The 21568-nt window shown below is 39.3% G+C and overlaps 1 protein-coding gene across 2 annotated transcripts; it reads right to left on the bottom strand.

Moving 5' to 3' along the window:
• Window positions 1–1391: 1391 nt before the first annotated feature.
• zbtb34 (zinc finger and BTB domain containing 34) lies at window positions 1392–13712 on the bottom strand. 2 transcript variants are annotated; one of them, XM_032578833.1, is made up of 2 exons: window positions 13415–13712; window positions 1392–7949 (listed from the first exon to the last, which is right to left on the bottom strand). In XM_032578833.1, exons 1-2 carry the CDS (start codon window positions 13439–13441, stop codon window positions 6387–6389), a joined length of 1590 nt encoding a protein of 529 aa, XP_032434724.1. In that variant the 5' UTR covers window positions 13442–13712; the 3' UTR covers window positions 1392–6386. The 2 variants fall into 2 exon arrangements, with proteins under 2 accessions (XP_032434724.1, XP_032434725.1); XM_032578834.1 differs by having other exon boundaries at window positions 13497–13711.
• Between the last annotated feature and the right edge of the window lie 7856 nt (window positions 13713–21568).

Genomic DNA, 21568 nt, shown 5'->3' with positions numbered 1-21568 from the left:
CCGATTTTTTTATTTTTTATGCATTAAATGATGCAAATTTTACACCCCATGTTGCAGAGCTATGATACTAACTGAGGGGAAGAAGAAACACTATAGTTAGCATTATATTAATGTAGCATGCAGCTGCAAATGGTGATTTATGAGACACTTGATTCTGTTAAAAAAAGAACATAATGCCCTTAGTCCTACCACATGTGCCGTGCAGTTAAAGTGTTTCTCCCCTCAGATGGATTTTTTCGGACACAGCAGGGACAGGAAAAGTAACATTGGCAAAAATTATGTAAAGAATTTAGCTGGTCTTGAGAACCATCAAGACTGGTGATAAATTTATGTTTTATCACCAGGCATCTGGGACTAATGCCGTTTATTGTTTTATACACTGCTACTTGGCCTCTGTGACTTGGATGGACCACAATATTTCCAGTTTTATCTGGGAAGGCGAAGAAAAATCCTTCTGAATTGCTGCGACCTAACAAAAAAGTTGCTAATTATCACTCTGAATTAGTATTTAACCTTTAGTATTAATCATTATTTTAGGAATTAAATTAAAACAACCACTGAAGGCCGAAGGCGATTATTGCTCTTCTGAAAAATTATTCTCTAGCTCCCTCTGGAGGGACAAGCTGCACACACACACATGATTACTTTCTCATTCACACACATTGTGTTATAACAGGTGCAATAAATCCAATACTTTCAAACAACTAGCATATTTCAGTACTTAAGAAATTTAAACACATACTCAAACCGATTAAAAAGTGGAACTTAAAGGCAAAAATGAAAAAAAAACAAAAAAACCAGAGTGGTGACTCTTGAAGCTCCACCTCCACATCTACTGAACTCCCCCCCCCCCAAAAAAAATCTTAAATAGGCTTTGGATTATCTATTTTGCTTGTGGACTTTTACCCAGCTGTTCTACCTTCCACTCAACTTTCCAGTAGTATTATATAAATACAGCACTTTGAACAACGGTCTTCTTCAGCAATCTTTCTTAATTATTTTTTTTACTTAACCTCTTTGTAAGGTGTTAATGACTTCTTCCCCATGGTTGTAAAGATATTTCTGTAATCTACGTATATCCCTTTCATGTAAAATTCTAATCTTATCTTAAAAAAAAAAATGCTTTGTTAGCGTTAGGTTACAATCAGGAAAACTAACAGAAATGCTTGATATAGCATTCAGTGTAATAAAACTATATTTGTGAATTTTAATTTTTTTAATTTAATTACTAAATGTATATTTTACTCTACAAATGTATTGAGCTGCACCTGTACATGAAAGCTGATCCAAAGCATTGAACTCCAGAATTTTTTCTAATCATTAGATATTTGCAAGCAGATGTTAAAGCATGAACTCACCAACTTCAACTTGTACGCAAAGAAAAGACAAAACAGAGCCAAATCAGCGTCTTTATTTTACAAACGCATTATTCTATGGACATTTTTTTTTAGATAATAAAAAGGCAATTTACAAGCTTAAGAACCAAAATGAAGCAGCACAGAATGATTATGAGTAAAATATATAATTTGAATAAATATATCTATTTCATGCTATAAAATAAATTCATAAATGGCAATAGATACAACGTCTATAGCTGTAGCTAGCTTCATTTACTTCATAGTTGTACAAAACAGTAGAGTTCTGAGGTTCACAGTTGGGTTGTGAGGTTGTGTGTATAGAGTGGACAAAAAAAAAAACAATAAAAAAACTGGAGCCGAGTCGTTTCTGCTGTCACGGTTCAGTTCGTGGTCTTCGGCGGGCCTCAGGTTTCAGCTCTGTGGGAACTAAGGGCTCAATCAGAGCATGAGGCAGAACATTTGAGGAGTGAAGACTTGGTTCCCCGCCCGAGGAGAAGCGAACGTTTAGGATACGGACACGAAGTCGGTGTCCAAGGATATAGCTATATTTTAGCAATATATATTTACCCTGAGTTCGAGGTTTTTGATTGTTTTTTTTTTGCCTTGTCAAATAGATACATGAGAGTCAGACACTTTGTAGTGCAGAGTGTAGGGCAGGGCGGAAAACATTAGGAGGAACTGTTCTCCTCCGATCCTGAACTACAGCTTTGAATCCTGAGGAGCCGCCGAGGATCGCTGAACCTCAACATGTCGACAGACGGCCCACGCTCCACAACAGTGGCGATACAGCCCGAAAATCCCTTTCATCGTTTCGCTCAGCTGGACGTGCACCTCCATAAACGGTGCCGCTGAGCGCCCAGTTGTTGTTGCAGTTCACCGACTCCCGCTGCGTCTCGATGAGCATCTGAAACATCTCTTTAACAACAAAAACTTTGATCGAATATTCTTTTTTGTTGTTGTTGTGAAAAGCAAAGTCAAACCATCCAAAGTATTCTAAAAAAAAATAATAAAGATAAAGCAATATTAAAATCGTCCTGGTCCTACTTCAGCTCATCCGCTCCCTGACGTTGTTGTGTTTGATACATGACAGGCCAATATTTCATTAGGCTTGATGATCCCAATACCCCACAATCACTCTCTCAAATAATATTAAAAAAAGAGGTTATTGCTTTTCTTTCAATAATACACAGTGGACAGAAACTGACTGAAAATCTATGGAAGACTTGTGATTTTTTTTAAGCCTGTATCAGTGTTCGTCAACTACCTGAAGTGAGTTTATTATAAAAGGAATAGGACGAGCTGCAATTTTAAAAAGAAGTAGTCTGACAGCCTTCCTTGTAAACACTTCCTTTTGATTACTTGTGGCCCAAAATGCATGTCCGGTTCCTTTCGAAGAGGTGGACCTAAAAACTGACAAAGAGCCAATCTGAGAGTGTTTCAAGTTCAGTTGGTTCTGGAAGTGTGTACTATCTAAGAAGTAGCTATGGTTTATTTTAAAAAATAAAATAAAATAAAAAGCCTTTAAACAATTCTGCCTCCATTCACCAATCATGAATACATTATTTAATAAGCTAAAAGCACCACTTAAGGGAACAACATCCCCACCTACCTACCAAAATAACTGTGGGAACAATTACTGAGTTCCTTAAATGTAAATAAGGAGATAAAGTAGACTTTCCGGTTGGAACGGGTATGTAGTTTTGACAAATATAAGTGCACAGTCAATGAAACAATTACAAGAAAACTTAAGTTAAATCTATCAGTTAGCATTTTTATAATTTTCTGGCTGAGCAACGTGCAATTTGGCTACAGTATATGAGAATAAGCTTCTTTTTTTCCCCCGCACAAATATTCATTAATTATCTGCTGAATATTCAGGCAGTTTCCTGCTCCAAAATAACAAAAAAAAAAAAAGAAAAAAAAAAAAGGAAGTAGACTGTTGTTTCTCATGCATCATCTTCCTTCACTGAAATGCTTCAAATACAGTGCATGACTCAGATTGTCCGAGTACAGTCTGCGAACATGGGGCGGTTGGTTGGCTTGTTGGAAACAAGTCTGCCTTGTTTGATTGCGATCGACTGCTACAAAGATCAGTTAAAATCAGTGGTCCGTCCCCATGCCCACCCAACCACCCACCCACTCCCCCAGCCCCCCCAAAAAAAGAAGAAAAAAAAAAGACTAGGTGAAAGTTAGAGACCAGATTTAGCCGAGTCCAATAGGTTAAATTTAGGTCCAACTCATTCTTGGTACACACTTAACAGTGCCTCGATATTGTATTCATATCCTTTTGAATAATTTACCACACTACCACCAGAAGTCACTGCGAAATTTATAGAGATTTTTTTTCAAATTGAAACAATGTAGTATGTAGTTGTGAAATAGAAGAAAGTATTTTAATATGTAGAGAGTGCCAGAATCTAAAGTATAAAGCTTGTGGCAAGGCACGAGGTTTAGGATGCCACTCTATTCTCTCTCTCTTTTTCTTTTTGCAGACTTAATAATTACAAAACTTATTGAACTTTTCTATGGCTTAAAATATAACATTACTGACTTACCTATTGAAAATGTTCTTTAAATCTTTCACAACTGATTGTTATAAGCTGAGAAACCAAACTTGCAAATAGCAATCACCTTATCCTATATTACTGAGCATTAAACTAGTATAATCAAAACGGACTCTAAAAATCACCTATTAGTCTTTGGTGTAATGTCTTGGCACAAGATTAATTTAACAGGCTTTTTTTTTACTTATCATTCAACAGATGATTCTAACGAATGTGGATGTTTTCCTTTTAGACTGGTAAAGATCATGGTAAAATTTATATTAGTCAGCAACTTATATTGATGAGGTCAAATCAGCTGACAAACCCGCATGTTGTCAGCGTTTGACAGAGATAAAATTGTACTTGGTAAACATTTATAGGCTGACAGACTGCTTGTGATAAGTGAAAGTGAGAACTTCATTTGAACACACTGCTAAAGTAAAGCGAGACATGCCGATTTAAGAGAAATTCTCCACATTTTGGTGTCACTATCTCATCCGTTAAAAGCGTAAAGATGACGTAAGGACATTCAGAGAAGTAACAAAATAAAAATCCCACGTAATTTTAGACTAAAGCAAATAACAGAATCTTCCACCAAACGTACAATAATTATGGAAATTATATGAAATAAACTATGATGTAATACATTTTTAGTTCATTGGCATAAAATTCAACATGGCCCATATGGGAGAAAATAAAAGTCTATAGTAGGTGTTCTTTAAAAATACACACACGCGCACACACACACAAAAAAAGGCATTTAACAGCTGGATGGCAAATAAAGAAGCAGAGTAGCACAAACAGAACCACCCGGCTAAGTTTTAAACTCGCAAACAGTTAGTTTGGCACTTTTAGCGCCTTTTTATACATAATAAGATCCCCTTCCCTGATCCCAAATAACACAATGAGTATAGATAAAAAATAAAAATGTCATGCCACATGCATGACTTTAAGCCAATAGTATTTATAAGATTTCAGAATGGCAACAAAGTTTTTGTACTTTTCTCTGACTGAAGTTATACTCCAAATATGCATCAAGAACAACAAAACGAAGTTCTGCTCTTTTAATCAGTGGGCTGGCACTAAGCTGAAACCTAACTCTGCAAAGTGCACTAATACTTTTAAAAACTGACCACATTTCCACATATTTATCTTTTAACCTTAATCCAGCTATGCCACATCTACGACAATGACACAGAGGAACACGCTCCTAATTGGATTCCCAACAAACACAACAAAACAAAATGAGCCTTTATAAATGACGGAATATAAACTATGAGGCAATGGCTGAGATTCCTTTGTTCATTCTTTTTGCATATTGTTCAAGCTGGTCCCTAAGCTGTGCTTAGTTAACAGCAAGTACGCTTGTCTCTGTCAGATACTGAGTATTACATTGGAAGCCTTCCTCTATAAAACAGACACAAGTTAATTCATTTGTAAATTAGCCTACAGGGTAAAGAGGTATACATGTGACTTTACTTCGTGGACATATTTCACCCATTTCATGGGTGACAGTATCTAATACCACACCTGGACCAACTGAGTGAGACTTCCAGTAGTGATGTGGGATAAAATCCTGAAGTGTATTTGTAAAGCAAGTATCACCAGACAGAAAGTAAAACGTGTCTTGAAATCATAACAGGGCCAGTTTCTTAATTTGTCCGCAATATTTGCCAGAAGCACACAAGTAAGCTTGCAGATTTAATGCACTCCTAACATAGCACCTTCTTGATCATAATTTTAACCTGGCTGACCATAGACATTTGACAAGGACTTTGTCCCTAATCCATACAATCAGCAAGGAATATTTCCCACCCTAGTATCAAGGCTTTGTGTAAAAAGAATAAGTGTTAAAGCGTTTGGCAATAAGATAAACTGTACATAAAAGCTAAAACGGATTTCAAACGGTGAACACGTCTGTGCCGGCTAGGTTCTTGGCTATGAGGTAGAACCCGGTGAGTTTCATTGAAGTTAAAATACTGTCTGTTATGAGTATGTAGTTATAACATGAGGTATTAAACGGATATGTCACACGAAGCTTTGCACTGGCAGAAAAATCATTCCTTGTGAGTAAGTGACCTCCAGTGGCCACATGTGCAAAAACAGGTCAGGTAAAAAGGTGATATGACAAGCATCTTACCAGAGCTTTCACATTATCGATTATTGCAACATGCCTATATAACTCTGTAAATATTTTTTTTAAAAAACATGGAAAGATAAAAAGAGCAATCAACTGGAGGTCTTGATTATTGGGACCACCTCAAAAATAGTACGTTGTGACTCCCTTTGCTTGAAAGAATTTCTATAATAAAGCATCCACTTTCTTTCACTCATTCTCTGCATCAATTTTACCAAAAAAAAAAACAACTGACAGAAACGCTTGTATCAAGAAAGGTTCATAGCAGAGGAATTCCAAAAAAAGTGAGTCCTTTAGATTGAGTTGAACTAATCATATTTTAAAGCTTCCATAACCTGAAGCAGGACCTTAAAAATCACATCTGGATGCCTGAGCCTCCTCTGGACTGCATTTGGAACTCTCCTCCATATCATTGGCTGGTGCCTCTTCCGCATACTGCGCCTTATAGGCCATCCCCTCTGGTGTATCTCCCTGGTCCTTTTGACCTGAGCTATCCTCGGTTCTCTCCGGGGAGTCCGTGTGATTGCTAGCCTCTGACGCTCCCATGTGCTTCTTCCGCAGGTGTTGATTAAGGGTGCCCTGGAATGGGAAGCACTTACCACAGATCTGACAGTGGAAGGGCTTGTTGTCTGTGTGGCCACGGATGTGGTACTCCAGCTGGTCTTTCCTTGTGTACTTCTTGCCGCAGAACTTACAAACAAATGGGGTAATTCCCATGTGCAGGCGCATGTGGCGGTCCAGACTCCCTTTCTGATTGAAGGTCTTTCCACAGTAGATGCATATGAGTCTTTCGTTGTACGGGTACCACTGGCTCCGGAGGCTACGCTCTCGCACGTCATTCTCCAACCCCGCAGAGCCCACGGCTGATTCGGCGTCGTCCGAAGCGGGTTTCATTTGACTCAGGACCCCTGCCGGGATAGCCACTGGGCGCTTTGATCGGGCTCTCCCACCTCTGAAGCCACTGAGGATGGAGCGAGAAGGACTGGAGTTGCTGAGGTTGACGAAGCAGGAGGAGGACAGCCCTGAGTAAGAATAGGCAGCAGGCTGGATGACTGGGCCGTAGGAACCCACGGTCACGGCCACAATTTGTTCTCCGTCCACAAACTCTGTGTGGTAACCATCGTCACCAGCTGAGGAACTATCTGAGCAAGATGGCCTGTCGTTCTTTTCTACCTTCACATGCACATCTGTGACTTGCCCATCTTTGCCAATCAGTTCTATTTGCTCGGTGTCACCTTCGATGACTGCATCATGTTCTGACACGCCATCGCTACTGCCACGATCGGATTGCCCCTCCTCTTGCTGCTGCCGCACCCGGCCCTGTCCTTTGCCTGCTTGCTCCGACCGAGCTTCGCCGACTCCCTGGCTCTGCCGAGGGTAATAAGGGGGGGAGATCTGGGTAGGGTTTATGAACAGGTTGCTGTCGTTTACACCATTGTGACTGATTTGCGAGCTGTCTTTATCTGGGCTACAAGCATTAACTGGGAGGCTGATCTTGGAATGGATGCTCTCCAGGATCTGGGTGCACTTATCAATGATTGCCTGCATCTGCAAAAAGCTGGCCGCCGTGAGGAAGCTGATAATATCCTTGAGCTGGAGGGACATGTGACCCGTGTAGCAGAACGCGAGGAGCTGCTCAAACACCTCAGGGCTTTTGATGACTGAAATGGAAAGGCCACTCATGGTGTTGAGGGATGAGTGGTCACGGAAGTAGGGTGAACTAGCCGCCAGGACGGCCTTGTGAGCTCGAAATGGCTGGCCCTGAATGTGGACGATGATGTCGCACAGCTTCCCTTGCAGCCGTAGCTCGTTGAGTTGGGTCAGAACTGTGTTACTGAACTCCGGCACATCAAACTCGATGTAGCTGCCGTCGTCCATTTCTTGGATATGTTTCTCCAGTTTGTCGACAGCCTGAAAAGAAGAAAAACAATTTTCGTTTTAATGTTCTGCATACACACACATTGTAATATATGCACAATACCATGACCACTGTGGGATAAAGACAGTAACCCTTACATATGTTAGTAGCTTGAACACAATAGGCAACAAGTGAATACTTTTCCCCACATCTGTTTTGTCAGAAGGAGAACAAATGGGAAAGCATAAAGAGCTGAGAGAGTCCGTATCGGGAAAGAAACTATCATTTCAACCGCTGCTAATTAATCTATAATATTTATAAGTGTTTGACATTGATGAAAATGAAACCTTTCTGGCAGAACTGACCCAATAAAAGCTCCTCTGATGTTGAAGCACTTCGAGCTGAAAGAAAAGCTTAGAATTGACTCCCACGCAAATTAGGGTTTATTTTGAAATGCTTGCTGTAAAAAGCATTACTCCTTTCTGCAGTTTGAGATGAACAGATTATCTCCTCATGCAGTCTGCCTGCAGCTTAACAGACTTTATGCTCATAGCTTCCAGCTGTGAACTAAAACATCTTTGACTTGATATATGTGATGGGTGACAGATCTTTAGTTTGCACACCATGATTCTGTCTTTCACAGTGACAAAATATTTAAAAATAGCATTAAATGTCTTTCTTATTATCAAAAGAAAATGGAGAAGTATGCAAACCTTCTTTCAAGGTTTGCATACTTTGAAGGTTTGCTATTTGACTAGGAGGAATGTGCAGCAAGTGATGGGGCAGGTTTGTCAGTGGCATTACTCTATGTACTACTTCCTCTTAGCATTTCCTTAAATTGATTTAAAAACCTTAATATAGCTTGATATCATTAAACGTTTTATACCTAAAATACACAGTGCATCAGAGACCATTGCATACAAGGCTGCTTAAGCTGCAGATCCTTGAGTTTAGAAATGGTTTGAGAAGCACAACTAGCTTCAAGTGCGGACGTAGCCTTTAAATTCCATAAAACTCAATCCAATAGAACATCTTACATCGTGCTGAACAAACAATTTCCGTTGATGGACGTCCCACCTCACAACTTATAGGACTTCAACAATCTGTTGCCAAACCCTTAGTGGTCTAGTGTAGCCCATATCATAATGGCTCAGGTCTATTTTGGTCAAATGTTATGCTTAGCAGGTGTATTGTGATCTTGTCGTAAAATTCTATACAGTGTTAGCGTTAAAAAGAAAGGTGCTGGGTACATAGTTACACCTTAAACGGAAATTGATGGGAAAGCAGATAAAACTTACGCAAATGACTGTTCAAAGTCTACCTGTCAGTGACTGTAGTGAAACGTTAACAGTCATTGGAGCCAGACCGAAAAAGGTATAGTGTACATACAGTACCAGAGAAAGAGGAAAATCTGGTTCTGCCAGGGAGGTCGGCACGCACCTATTATTCTTCAGAAGGCTTGTAAAGAAAAGCTACTACAATTAGGAACAACTCATGTGGGGCAATTGTCTATGTGTGATAATCTTTCTAGATTCTGTCACTTATTGACAACATTTACTAAAAAGCTACGAGTTGAATTCAGGTGCTACGTAGCAGGCTTTTTTAGGATATACATCTGAAAAAAAACATTGACTATAAATTATAACTTGCAGTCAGGACACGTTTGCAAAGTTACTGTCTTCTACATTCACCAACAAATCCTGTTTGAGTCTCACTTTCCCTGACATTAGGTTATCAAAAACACTGGTTTGAAATTAGGCATAAACTCACAAACAGGTAAAGAATGGCCTCAAAATGAAACTCCAGTATGTTTATTGCAAGTAAATACAAATAAGTTGTTCCAAGAGGCTGAGGTGTTGGGAGGCAGTTTGTGATTAATTTTTTTTTATTATGTTCTTAGTGTTTGAAAAAGGCAGATCTTTGGTGCACCACCTCTTCCCGTCATTTTCTCGGTTTATAATAACTGGTAAATAGCCACTCTGTGCATACATGCTAATAGTTTGAGGTTATAAGAGAACTTTTATTAAAACAACTTTCGGGGAATGGAGTTTTTACAAAAAAGTAGAAGTCTGTATCAGTTTTGGCCTCTGTTAGGACAAGCTTTTCATTGTAACAAATTAAAACGCCAAGAGAGAGTTATCAATTGCAAATAAGATATTAACTGCTTATAAAGCTTTAAGCTCACTTCAAATATTCTGGACTATCCTCTTAGGCTGTGATAGCTGTTTAGATTTAACTGCTCTCTCCTACCTCCTCGACTGTCCCACATTTTTCCCTCATAACCCTTGCCGGCTATTCAGCACTATCCTATGCAAACTGAGTACTGTCAGCACACTGGGGATGTAAACACTTTCTCCAGTTGCGAAAGCTTGCCAAGACATCTTTTTAAAACATCTGTCCAATGAACCTGCATTCTTAGCAACAGAAAGACAAGGCATAAGAATATCTTTAGTAAGACGGCTGATTTTCACTCCTGCCATGACAATGAATAAATAAAACATATTCACACTGACAGACTCTTTACAACATGTAAACTAGGTGGAGCCAAATGGAAAGGCAGACAAAGAATGTAAGCTCAGTAACTAGAATGTACATGGTGTGTGAGGATCACATGCTTGGCTTGGACGCAAAAAAACAAAACAATTGGAGCTAAGCTCATATTTCTTGCTAGATAATGAGCTTGATGCTGCTGCTATGTAGGTCCACAAAGATATATTAAAATGCTTGTCATTTAGAGGAGGAAAAAAAAAACAAAACCGGTCAGCAGGAAAGCAGTTTATGCTTACTTCAACATCAGCAGGCAGCATTTGCCTACTTTGAAAAACTGTTTGTGGGCCACACCAGACATGGGACAGAACTGCTTAACAAGCACAGAATGAAGAACAATTTAAAACAGATAGTAAAGCACCCATATAAAAATAGACTGTGGAGGGCCTAGGGGACAGTAAGATGTGCACAACTTTGCTGAAGTGAAAATAACACACACCCTGAAAACGCCACAGCCTTCTGTAGCGAGAAATCAGCATGGCGCGCTGAAGGTTTCACGTTGAGCCTTGTGTGTGGGTTCTCCGGTTGGATTTGTTTGCAATACATGAAGCTTGTTTTTTTCTTCTTCATTTCAGGCTAAATACATGCTAAGCACATGAAGAAAAATTTGAATCTTAAAACATTCGGGCCTGTCTTTATCCTCCTCATCGGTTTTAAAACAAGATACCATCAACAAACATCCCTAATAAATGTTTTACATTTGATTTAGTTTGCATTATGCTTTTGTTAACAAACACCAATAAATTTAAAGATTAGCCAACCAAATTAAGAGAGTGGACCGACTAAGGTTCCAGTTGGGTAATGCAAATTAAATTTGATACAACATCCTTATAACAGAAGTCAGTGGAAGTAAAGTGACCGTTTGCTGTTCAGTTGCTGGAAATATCTAAATGCACAATAACTTTTACTGTAGTCCTCTTTTAGCAGGAGGGCAATTAGAGGGATGGGAGGAGTTATAACTGGTTGGTGGAATTAAACCTTAAAATGGGTTTTCATAGTGCACAGTGAAAATTTGGAGGGAAGTGCTCTATCTACAGAGTAAAAAGTGACCTAAAAATATGGGAATGTGGCTTGTGGTGTGAAGCATTTTAATGGCCATTAAGGCTGGAGAAGTGACATATTTTAAGAGCACTTCACCATCTTCGGACTGACACCTGGCTGATCTGGTTTTCTTTGAAAGCTGATTGCAAAACTATTTCTTTTTTGTTGTTGTTGTTGTTTTAAAGGACTATATCTAAACAAAAATGAATACAGTATCACCTACAGAAAAAGTATTTATAAATGAAGCAGAAAATGAAGCGATTGCAAGATCTTCCCCCATAAATGAACGTTGATCGGATTTGCACTAAACTCAACAAGAACTGAAAGTTAGCCATTTGTTGCACCTTTTAAGTATCTGAATATATATATATATATATATATATATATATATATATATATATATATATATATATATATAAACAGTACAGACCAAAAGTTTGGACACACCTTCTCATTGAATTCAATGAGAAAGTGTGTCCAAACTTTTGGTCTGTACTGTATATGTGGAATAAAATATCACAAAAGCATGTGCCTGAGTCAACTTTTATACAGTTACTGCAACATGAGGCAAAAACGAAGATTACATAAAACTTCTGACATTTCTATTGCACTGCAGAACAACTTTCCTTCCAAGTGACCAGTTTGCTCTATGCCTCTCAGTGAAAAATAATAAAGCATAAACAGAATTAGAATCAATACAATTTAACTACTTACCACATAAAGCAAACACAGAGCTGTAATAACAAAAGAATGTGGGGGTTCAATACCACAAAGCACTTGTAAACACTGCAACTAGTTTGGCAGCAACAATCTAATCTGGCATATGCTTTTGCTTAAATAAGCCTGGTTACAGTTGCGAATATCAAATGTCAACATTAATACTGATTCATTTCTAAGGATAATTTTTATTGAATTGAATTGAAGAACAAATGACTGTCAAATATACAGAAGTGAACCCTGCCTTCAGTGACCCAGGAGACCTACATTTACTGAAAAATAATATGCCATGTCCCTGCACTTTGTCCTGCCATATCTCACTTTCTTAGAACAAATTGTAACAAAGTGTGCTGCCATATCTGCTGGCCCTCCTCACGCCCCAGGAAATCCAGTGAAGTTTTTGACAGATGGGATCTAAATGCAGCCCTGGTGCCATATCATATTTGAACAGTGAGTTTATCAAAAAAAACCCTTTTACTTTACACCACATATAAAATGTAACAACTTTCAACCTGGAGAGTAGTTCAATCTGCGTTTATAAAAAATAACCCCCTCCTACAAGTGCACGGAAGCGTCGAGGCATACAGTGCAGACTCTTATGTGTCGACTGCCAAGGCACATAAGAAGCAAATAGGAGCAGCTTCAAACTTTAATGTACAGCGAGTAATGATGGGGGAGGAGGAGAGGGTCTGAATAGCAAAGCTGCTACCGTTCACGCTAGCTTCACTGTCACATCGAGCTCATTTTCATTACCATGTCTCACTCCAACAAAAAGCTTAAAGTCAGGTTAAAGTTACTGAACCACTTTCAGCCGATTCAGTGGGCTGGACAACCCGCGTGTTAAGCATCAAATAAGCAGAGACTAACCAGCTACACTAGCTAGCCTACAATCAAGTTTCACAGAGAAATGGACTGCTTAAGCAAAATGTTCCAATTTGTGTTATTCGAGCATAAACCTTGGGCTCCAGTTCATTACTATATAATGACTGTCAAGCCCTTGGGAGTTAATAACCAAGTTACAACGTCGAACTCGGGTGGAAACTATGTCGGCTATAATATTACCCAGCTACAAGGCTAGTTAGCCAATGCTAACGCTTAGCCGCAGTTTACTAGTCACTTTCGTTTCAGCGCCTAGCGTTACCCACAGGCTAACGCTGGCTAAGTAGATAGCAGCTAGCGTACGGTCGTAGGTAATTATTTTGCCTTTACTTACGCTGAAAAGGTACCGACGTGCCGACATAACAAACGCACTATGGTCACCAGTCCATGCCAAAGACGAAGTCCACCACACTCACCGTCTTGAAGGTTGGCATTTAGATGTTGTCCATTCCCCTCAGCAGCTCGCTAACACTACAGCCAGGCCTCCCCCCCTTTTCCACAGTCCAGATGTGTCAGGCAGTTGCTGCTGCAATTTTTGCATCAACAGGAAGTGTTCTTTAGGCTCGTTGCATTCATTCCATCTAATGTATCTTGCAGCAGAGCGGCCCCTCCCTTGCTTGAGTCAGTGTTGTACGGTGACATATTATGTTCTTAATCTATGACGGGGTGAGGGACGTGCACTCGCAGAAAATGAGAAATAGAGCTGCTCGTGTCTTTTGCTTCGAAGTAGTTTACCTGATGGCTTGAAGGTTATGTTTTATAAAAAAAAGAAATAACATTGTGCAGTCTAGTCTAACTTTTTTTTTCAACTATAGTCAAAAGTTAATATTTATTCTGTGGTAACTTGATTTATGGCAGAAATGTAATCACGTACAAGTTTTACAAGTTTTGTTTCTTCTTGTTGCTCCAAGAGGAAACAGTGTTCATGTATTGTACATGAGGGAACAATAATAAAGACACTGTTAATAACAATAACAACAACAATAATAATAATAAATAATAATAATAATAATAATAATAATAATAATAATAATAACAATAATAATATACACAAACTAAATCTAAATTGAAAATGTAATTTGACATAAAAACGTGTTAAATTACACTTTCTTTGTTTGGAACCCTGCATCATGTTACATCTTTCATTTGTTTTAATATGTTTCTGTATTTGTCGTTTTGAAAACGTAAGTTTGACAAAATTGTGAATTTAAGTGTGTGTGTGTGTGTTTTCTTGTGTAAGGTCTACGATCTATTTCTATGTGTGCAACTGTTTGGGTAAAAGCTCAATGAAAGGCATAGGAAATAAACTTAGTGCCAACCATAATAAATGAAAATAAGCTGTGAGAATGTCTTCTGCTGTTTTGTATACTCGACAAAAGTGACTTTCGACGGAAGAGTTTGAGGTACAATTGTTATTCACTTCTGCATTGATTCCACAGAGTGGCGCCAGAGGCCAATGTGACGAAACAGTCTGAGCCGAGCTCATCAGATTAACTGGATTTGTAATGGAAATATTCAATGAAAGGAAAAATACCTGCACAAGTTTTAAAGACCAAATTATGCTTGAACATGTTATAGTATTTGCTGTACATGTATTGTAGACCATGACAGGTAAACAAAGACAAAAAAAAAAGAATACTGTATTTTTATGAGAAATTATACAAAACATGAATGTCTTCAGTATTCAATATTTTGCATGTTAATACAGTATATTGCACATGTCATGCATTTACTCTCTGCCTATTTTGCCAGTTAGATGAACTATCACTGGCCTGGATCCCCACACCTGATGTAGATATTAGTGACCAAGATACTAATGCTCATGGTGAGTGGTGTGTGGACACTTTGAGAATAGAATATCTATTGACCAGTGAAGAAAATATGGATTAAACATTACAATCACATCACAAATCACTTAATTTGCTAATACCACTGAGGCCTAATGTGACAACACTAAAGATTCATTTTGTCTGATCCTTTTTTTTATCCATCTCAGTGTTGATGGCGAGTCTCTTTTTAAACACTGTACTGTTTATGCTGCGTTTAATCTGAGTAATAATTCTTGGCTGCCTGTTTTCTTGATAGCAAAAATGACAAGTAAGCCCCTGTTCTCTATTCTCTGCAGGATTTTACCTGTTCTCCCCGAAAAGGAAAAGGAAGGATGAATGTGCACTGTGTGGATTTCTGTTTTTCTTTTTTTTTTCTTACTAGCCTGAGTGACAACTTGGCAGCTCAGGTAAATATCTGACCTAATCTGTGTGCAGGTGGGTGAACAACATTGAGAAAGGAATCGCTTTGTCATTGCACGTGTGTCTTGTTAAACAAGCCAGTGTTTTATTCTCCATCGTGAGTTCCCCACCTTCCCATCCCCACATTTTTTTTTTCCAGGTGACCAACGCACAAGTGAAGGTGCAGCCAAAGTATGGTGATTAGAGATGCTCTTTGTTGATCCGCAGGAATGATCATGATATTGATAACGTTTCAAGCAAACTTGCAATCAAAGAGTTTCTTGTTGAAGTTGTAATCTTTTCTGAAACGGGGCTTTGTGAGCTCGGTGTCTTTTGGTCGACCGAGTATTTTATGGCAGCAAGCTAACGTGGATGGCTTTGAATGCAGCAGCGCCCAGGATCGATTGGGGGAGGTGGGGGGTCTCCAGGTGGTGTGGCCTGGGGCTCTGATGTGCTGCCCCTTTTTAATCCCAGATGACATTGCAAAATCCTCAAACTCCATGGTCTTGTATAAGACTGTATAGAAGCAGAGACCAGGTGATTTGTTTAAAAAGCACATATCATGTGTCAGACTGGGGGGAATAAGGAGCTCCACTGTTTTGTGTTTAACTTGAGACCATAGCTAATGCTTACTAAGAAGACAGGTATTTTTATAAATACATGTGAGTCCAATCATATTAGGACCAGAATTATATTCTGGTGTGTTGAGTCATTGTTGTTGTGTTAACTGCAAAAATCTTAAAGCATCCATTGGGTTCCAAATTAATTCTCTACAATCTAAAGTGATTTAACTCCAAATGATTTTAAGCAATTTTTCAGAGTCCAGAATCAACTTCAACCACAATTTTATGAATATGCAGTCCACTTTTTAAAGGTAGCATGAATGACACATTGTTTCCTACAAGTGCCTAGAAGTCCCAGAATACCTTGGCTGTCACTGCTGGGGAGAACAATGGTCTCCCAGTCCTCCTGTCCAGAAAAAAAATAAAGTCTATAGTTCACTGATGGAGAACATATTTGCCAATAGCAGGTGTCCGAGCCAGTCAGAGCTTGATCCTCACCATGGCTGTAAATAAAAGGCCCAGCTCGGCCAGGTGCAGGAACGCCTGCTCTGACCCTCTCAGGTTTCTCCTTGATGAAGAAGACTAGTGTGATAGAACTGACACGAGTAATGAAATGAACAGCAAAAATTACTCTAAAACTTAGGAGTGCCTTCCAGGTATTCATACTGCTTGAATTTTTCACCACCTTGTCATGCTATAACCACAAACTTAAGTGTTTTCTTTTTTTTTTCTTTTCCTGAGTTGTTCATAATTATGACACGGAAGGAAAATGCTTTTCTGAAAAGGGAAAATCTGACAAACATGACATGCATTTGTCTCAAGCTCCCTTTTGTTTGCTGCTCTAAAATTAAATGCTGTAAAAAGAAAAAATAAATAAAGATGTCTTTAGGAGAACTTTAATTTGAAAAAAGGAGTCCCATTGTGTCGCTTATTGTAAACATAGCTGTTTTTGGAAGACCTCAGAGAACATTAGCAATCAAACAGCATCATGGAGACCAAGAAATAAAGCAGAAAGGAAGAGCTGCAGAAAACCACAACTCAGGTGAGCGAATCTATTGGCAGGGCAACTATGAGTCATAGATTCTAAAAATCATTGATTCTTTGAGGATAAGTGGTTAAAACGTTAATTTCAAAGGGGACCTAGGTAAGGTAAGGTAAGGTAATTTTATTTATATAGCATACTTTCAGCAACAAGGCAATTCAAAGTGCTTTACATGAATTAGAAGGAAATAAATAACAAAAACCCACAACAACAAACCAAAGGAACGAGCAAAAGAAGAGTTTCTCTAGATGAGCTAATAGGAGTTTCTCTGGATTTTAAGTTTATTCTAATTCCTGAATATATAAACTAGATGCTCCTGTTATAAGTATAAGTACTCCATAACCTATAAGCTAAAAGGAGTTTCTCCTGGCAATAGTAAGCTAAATATTGGTCTAAAGTAATACAAGTGTTGGTTCTCCATGTTTGATTCTATAAAGAAGATAGTCCCAAATGTTGATCTAATGTAATTTCCCTATATGAGTTTCTCTGGATTTTAAGTTTGTTCTAATTTCTTTCCTGGGTGAAGGAAAGGAATTATTGTACTTGCATTTGAGTCTCAACTGCTTCTAAAAACAACACCCAGAATTTTTTGGGCAATAAGTTAATGTTTTGCGGTGTCTGGAAAATGAGTCATTTCAAAAACCTCCTCAATGTTTAGTTACATTTAATGGGTACCTAGCAACCCCAGCCTGGCCCAGCCCTTCATCCTGCTACCTTGCAACCCAAGCGGAGCTCCAGCACATTTGGTCAGCTGGTTTTACCATTGTATGCTCTATATAATGACTGCTGGAAAAGACAAGTGTTTTGGTGTTGACTTACCATTTTGAAACCACTTGCTGCAGCCTTGCTGGTTGTGCAGCAGGCTCTACTTCTGATTCCAAGATGTACAATTGTATGATTGCTCATCTGTTTGCAGTCATTTTCACATACCAGCAGAAGCTTATTTGGATTTAAAGTGACAGAGCTCTAAAACAAGTTAATTCTGAAAGGAACTCAAATTAGCCGGAACTGAGCGGACGAAAATCTCATTATATAAAAATGATTTGTACAAAAAATTTAATGAATATGTTCTGTCTAGCCCAAGGGTTAAGATAACAGACCTATCTTAACCTTTTTTTTTTTTTTAACCCTCAAGACATTTTGTTGGCTGGTCAGATGAGACCCAAAATATATATTTTTTGCCTACATGCAAAATGCTGAGCAAGTAGGTAAACAAACATTGTTTACCTACTTGCCCTGAATGCACAGAGCATACCAGGAAACATTGCTGTGGCAGCACCATGCTATAGGCGTGCTTTGTTTTCAGCAGGAACAGGGAACTGGTTGGAGTTAATGGGAGGTCGGATGGAGCTAAACACGGGGCAAATCCAGAAGAAAACTTGTTAGAAGCTTCAAAAGTACTAAAACTGGAGCAAAGGTTTATGTTCTAGCAAGACAGTGACCCTGAACATGCAGCCAGTGGTCACTGGTAGATCGACGCATAAACATGAGTTAAAATTACCCACTCAAAGTCCAGGCCCAAATGTAATTGAGAATATGTGGCAAGACTTGAAAAGGAATGTTGACAGATTCAAGCCAAAAGACTTGCAGGTTAATTTGCAGTAAAGGCTGTGTCTACAAAGTACTGACTCAGGTGGGCTGAGCAGAAATGGAAACACTGTAGAAATGTGAAGGGGCATTTATTCATTTGCAACGTGTTGTGTGTTACTATGTACAGTAAGTGCGCCGTAGATGATGGAAAAGTGTTTTTTTCCAAGTTGTCTGTTTTTACGCACTTCAGTCAAAGACAATTTTACGTCGTTATTAATGAAAATTATAGAATAACTTCATGAAACATTCGCCTGCCTCCGTCACTTAACAGATTCTTACTTTAATTTGAAAGCCAGCTGGATTCCAGCTTAAAGCCATTCGAGACGAAGCAGCAGTTGCAAGAGAAGGGTTTTGCCGGCAAGAGCAATAATCACTGGCATTGCAAAGATGATGAGTTCTCAGATGTGTCATTTATTTGCCTGAGAAATTAAGCCAATTTGTGAAAATGGTGTCCGGGGGTTGCAGGAGTACAGAGCGGCTTGTAAAGATGAGTGATATCTGGCACAGCTTGAAGAGAATGAGAGGTGTGTTGCCCGGTGCTTAGCTCAAATGAAAGCTCTGATTAGTGGAGCAAAGATCAAAATGACTGAGCGTCAGAGGCTTCAGCTGGGCCTTTGTTATTGATAAGTCTGTCATCTCCGCTGATATTGGGGCAGTAATGGCAGCTGATGATTAGGCCACTCTTGAGCTATTAACTACATTTCTTATCCCTTTACTGGGGCCCAGGAGATCCTGCTTGAGAGACAATGGCATCCTTTATAGTGCTGGCTCCTCAAGCGGCGTCCACCTGACCTAAAAGGCACAACTGTTACATCTCTCTGCCCGGCCAAAGGGAGGCCAGGGGACGAGATGCAGGTCAGAGGTCGCAGCGCGCCGCTGTTTGAAATGAAGGGGTTCTGAGTGAGTGAGCTGCTGAAAGAGGGTCGGAGGAAAATTACAGAAAATTGGCTGTTTTGTCAACATTTCATCGGCAGATTTACAGAAAGCTGACCCCGACCCTTTTCTCCGCCGCTCTTTCACATCACTAAGGAGATTGCGCGAGTCGGAATTGACTGACAAACAAATCTCTTCTTTATTTCTTTCTCGCTTTCTCTTTCCTCTCTCTGGAAGCGATATTTAATATGATCTCTTTTTAATGATCCTAAGTGGGTGAAATTACATATCCTCAACACATATTGTTGAGGCTGTTTCAGTCGGATTGTGGAGCACACTAAGGGCATAAAAAGTAATTATCAAAAAAAATTTCAATTCTCCTTTGAAAAGAATAGCATGCCATTCATTTGGTTATATTATACCATGGTGTACATTGATCTGGCTGCCTCATTTTAATATTTCTCTTTTATGTAATGACACACTGTGACAGTTTTAGGTGATTATTATGTCTGCTGTGGGAATAATAAGGGGAACATATTTAAGTCAGCTTGCTAGTGTCCACTGTGAGGATCACTCTAGTGGGTACTTTCTCACATGAAGGGTGTGCGCAGTCTTGCAAAAGTATTCATGTCCCTTAAACTTTTCAACATTTTGTCAGACTACAAGCTCAAACTATGTATTTTATTTGAATTTTATCTGACAGACCAACACAGAGTAATGAATATATATGTGATGTGGAAGGAAATACATCACTTTGAAAGATTTTAAAACTGGAACATGCATTTTTTTTATGACCCTACTGTTCAGATGAAATCACATTCATGCTAATAAAAATATGCTTTCATCCGACCCCTTCCAATGCTGCTCTGGTTGTATTTTTAAGATCATTATTCTTCGGAGGGGCAACCCTCCACACCAGGCTCAAGTTTTTCTGCAGCCTCTAAAAGGTTTTATTGCAGGTTTGCCGTCTATTCGACTTCATCCATCCGCTCATTAATTCTGAATATCTTCCCTTGTAAGCCTGCAGCATGATGCTGCCACCAACATGTTTCCCAGTAGCGAACCAGCCCCCAGTAGGGGTTGGTGTGCTGAAGGTTCTAGCTTTCTACCACACGTAACACTTTGGATGTAGTTTCCAAAAATGAAGTTAAATGCCTGCCACAGGAGATTCAAGGATTCCTCAAACTTGCACGAATGAGTCAAAGCAACACTCTGGATATGTGTTTGATGATGGAAATACATAAAAAAAAAAAAACTGATTATGCCTTTTAAACAGTTGAGTCATTTTAAAAGTGACACAATGAGGGAAAGCACAAGTGGTATAGAGACTTTTATAGGCACAGGAAGTAGATCTAAAAGGTTTTTTAGAAGTAGATCTAAAAGGTTTTGCCCAGAACTACAAAATGACCTGGCTCGGTGAGTAAAAAGCATTTCCATCCTGGGTTCAACGCTTTGTCTCTGACCTCAGCTCGATTCGCTCACTGCCTTTGGTATTCCCCCTACAAAGACCAACAGGAATCCACGGCTTGTTGGTCTAGCCCCCCAGCGGCCCGGAGGAAAAGCATCTTTCATTAACGTCTAAAACCCCAGGAATGAGATACTGGCCTGACGATAAGATCTGGTAATGCGGTAACATGGAATTATGGAAGAAGAAAATTGCCATTTTGTATATAAGCACCTGTGATCTCCCATGAAAGCCCCCCCTATTCCTCTGTTTTGGGTCGGTCCCAGGAGAGGGAGAGAGGAGAGGGTCCCGGAACCCAATCCATCCTGGAGAAGGAGGGATATTTTTTCTTTCTTTTTTTTTTTTCAGGCCAGAGGGCTGGGACATAACTAGGTGCTGTAGGGTCAGCTCGGCATGCCTGTAGGAAAATATCATCTTCCATCCCTGAGAGAACTGACCTCACCAGTTCACCTGTCCATGGTTCATGGCTGCCGGGTGTCAGGAAACGCTTTAAGGTAGATTCAAAAACTGTGACAATTTGAGGTTTCCAAAACTACCAGAAAAGTGTGCCGACTTTACTTCCTTCGGAAATCTTTCTATTTTGAACAGAGCCATGAGTCAGAGTCGGCCAAATGGAATACAGGCATGGCATTTGGACATTTAGAAATATTTGCACACCATTTCTCTTTTTTCTTAAAAGCTAAGGTCAAATTCAGAGCGCTGTTGGAACCTTGGAAAAATGTGCAGG

The sequence above is a fragment of the Xiphophorus hellerii genome, chromosome 12 (assembly GCF_003331165.1).
Source record: "Xiphophorus hellerii strain 12219 chromosome 12, Xiphophorus_hellerii-4.1, whole genome shotgun sequence".
Lineage (NCBI taxonomy): Eukaryota > Metazoa > Chordata > Actinopteri > Cyprinodontiformes > Poeciliidae > Xiphophorus > Xiphophorus hellerii.
The sequence above is the reverse complement of the archived record's forward strand: the minus strand, read 5'-3'. Positions and strand labels throughout refer to the sequence as shown.

Excerpts from the sequence above, each read along its gene's own strand:
- zbtb34 (XM_032578833.1), bottom strand. The coding sequence starts at position 13,441 with ATGTCGGCACGTCGGTACCTTTTCAGC. Across the intron at positions 7,950-13,414 it reads CACGTCGGTACCTTTTCAGC|GCTGTCGACAAACTGGAGAA; the intron begins GTAAGTAAAGGC and ends TCTTCTTTTCAG.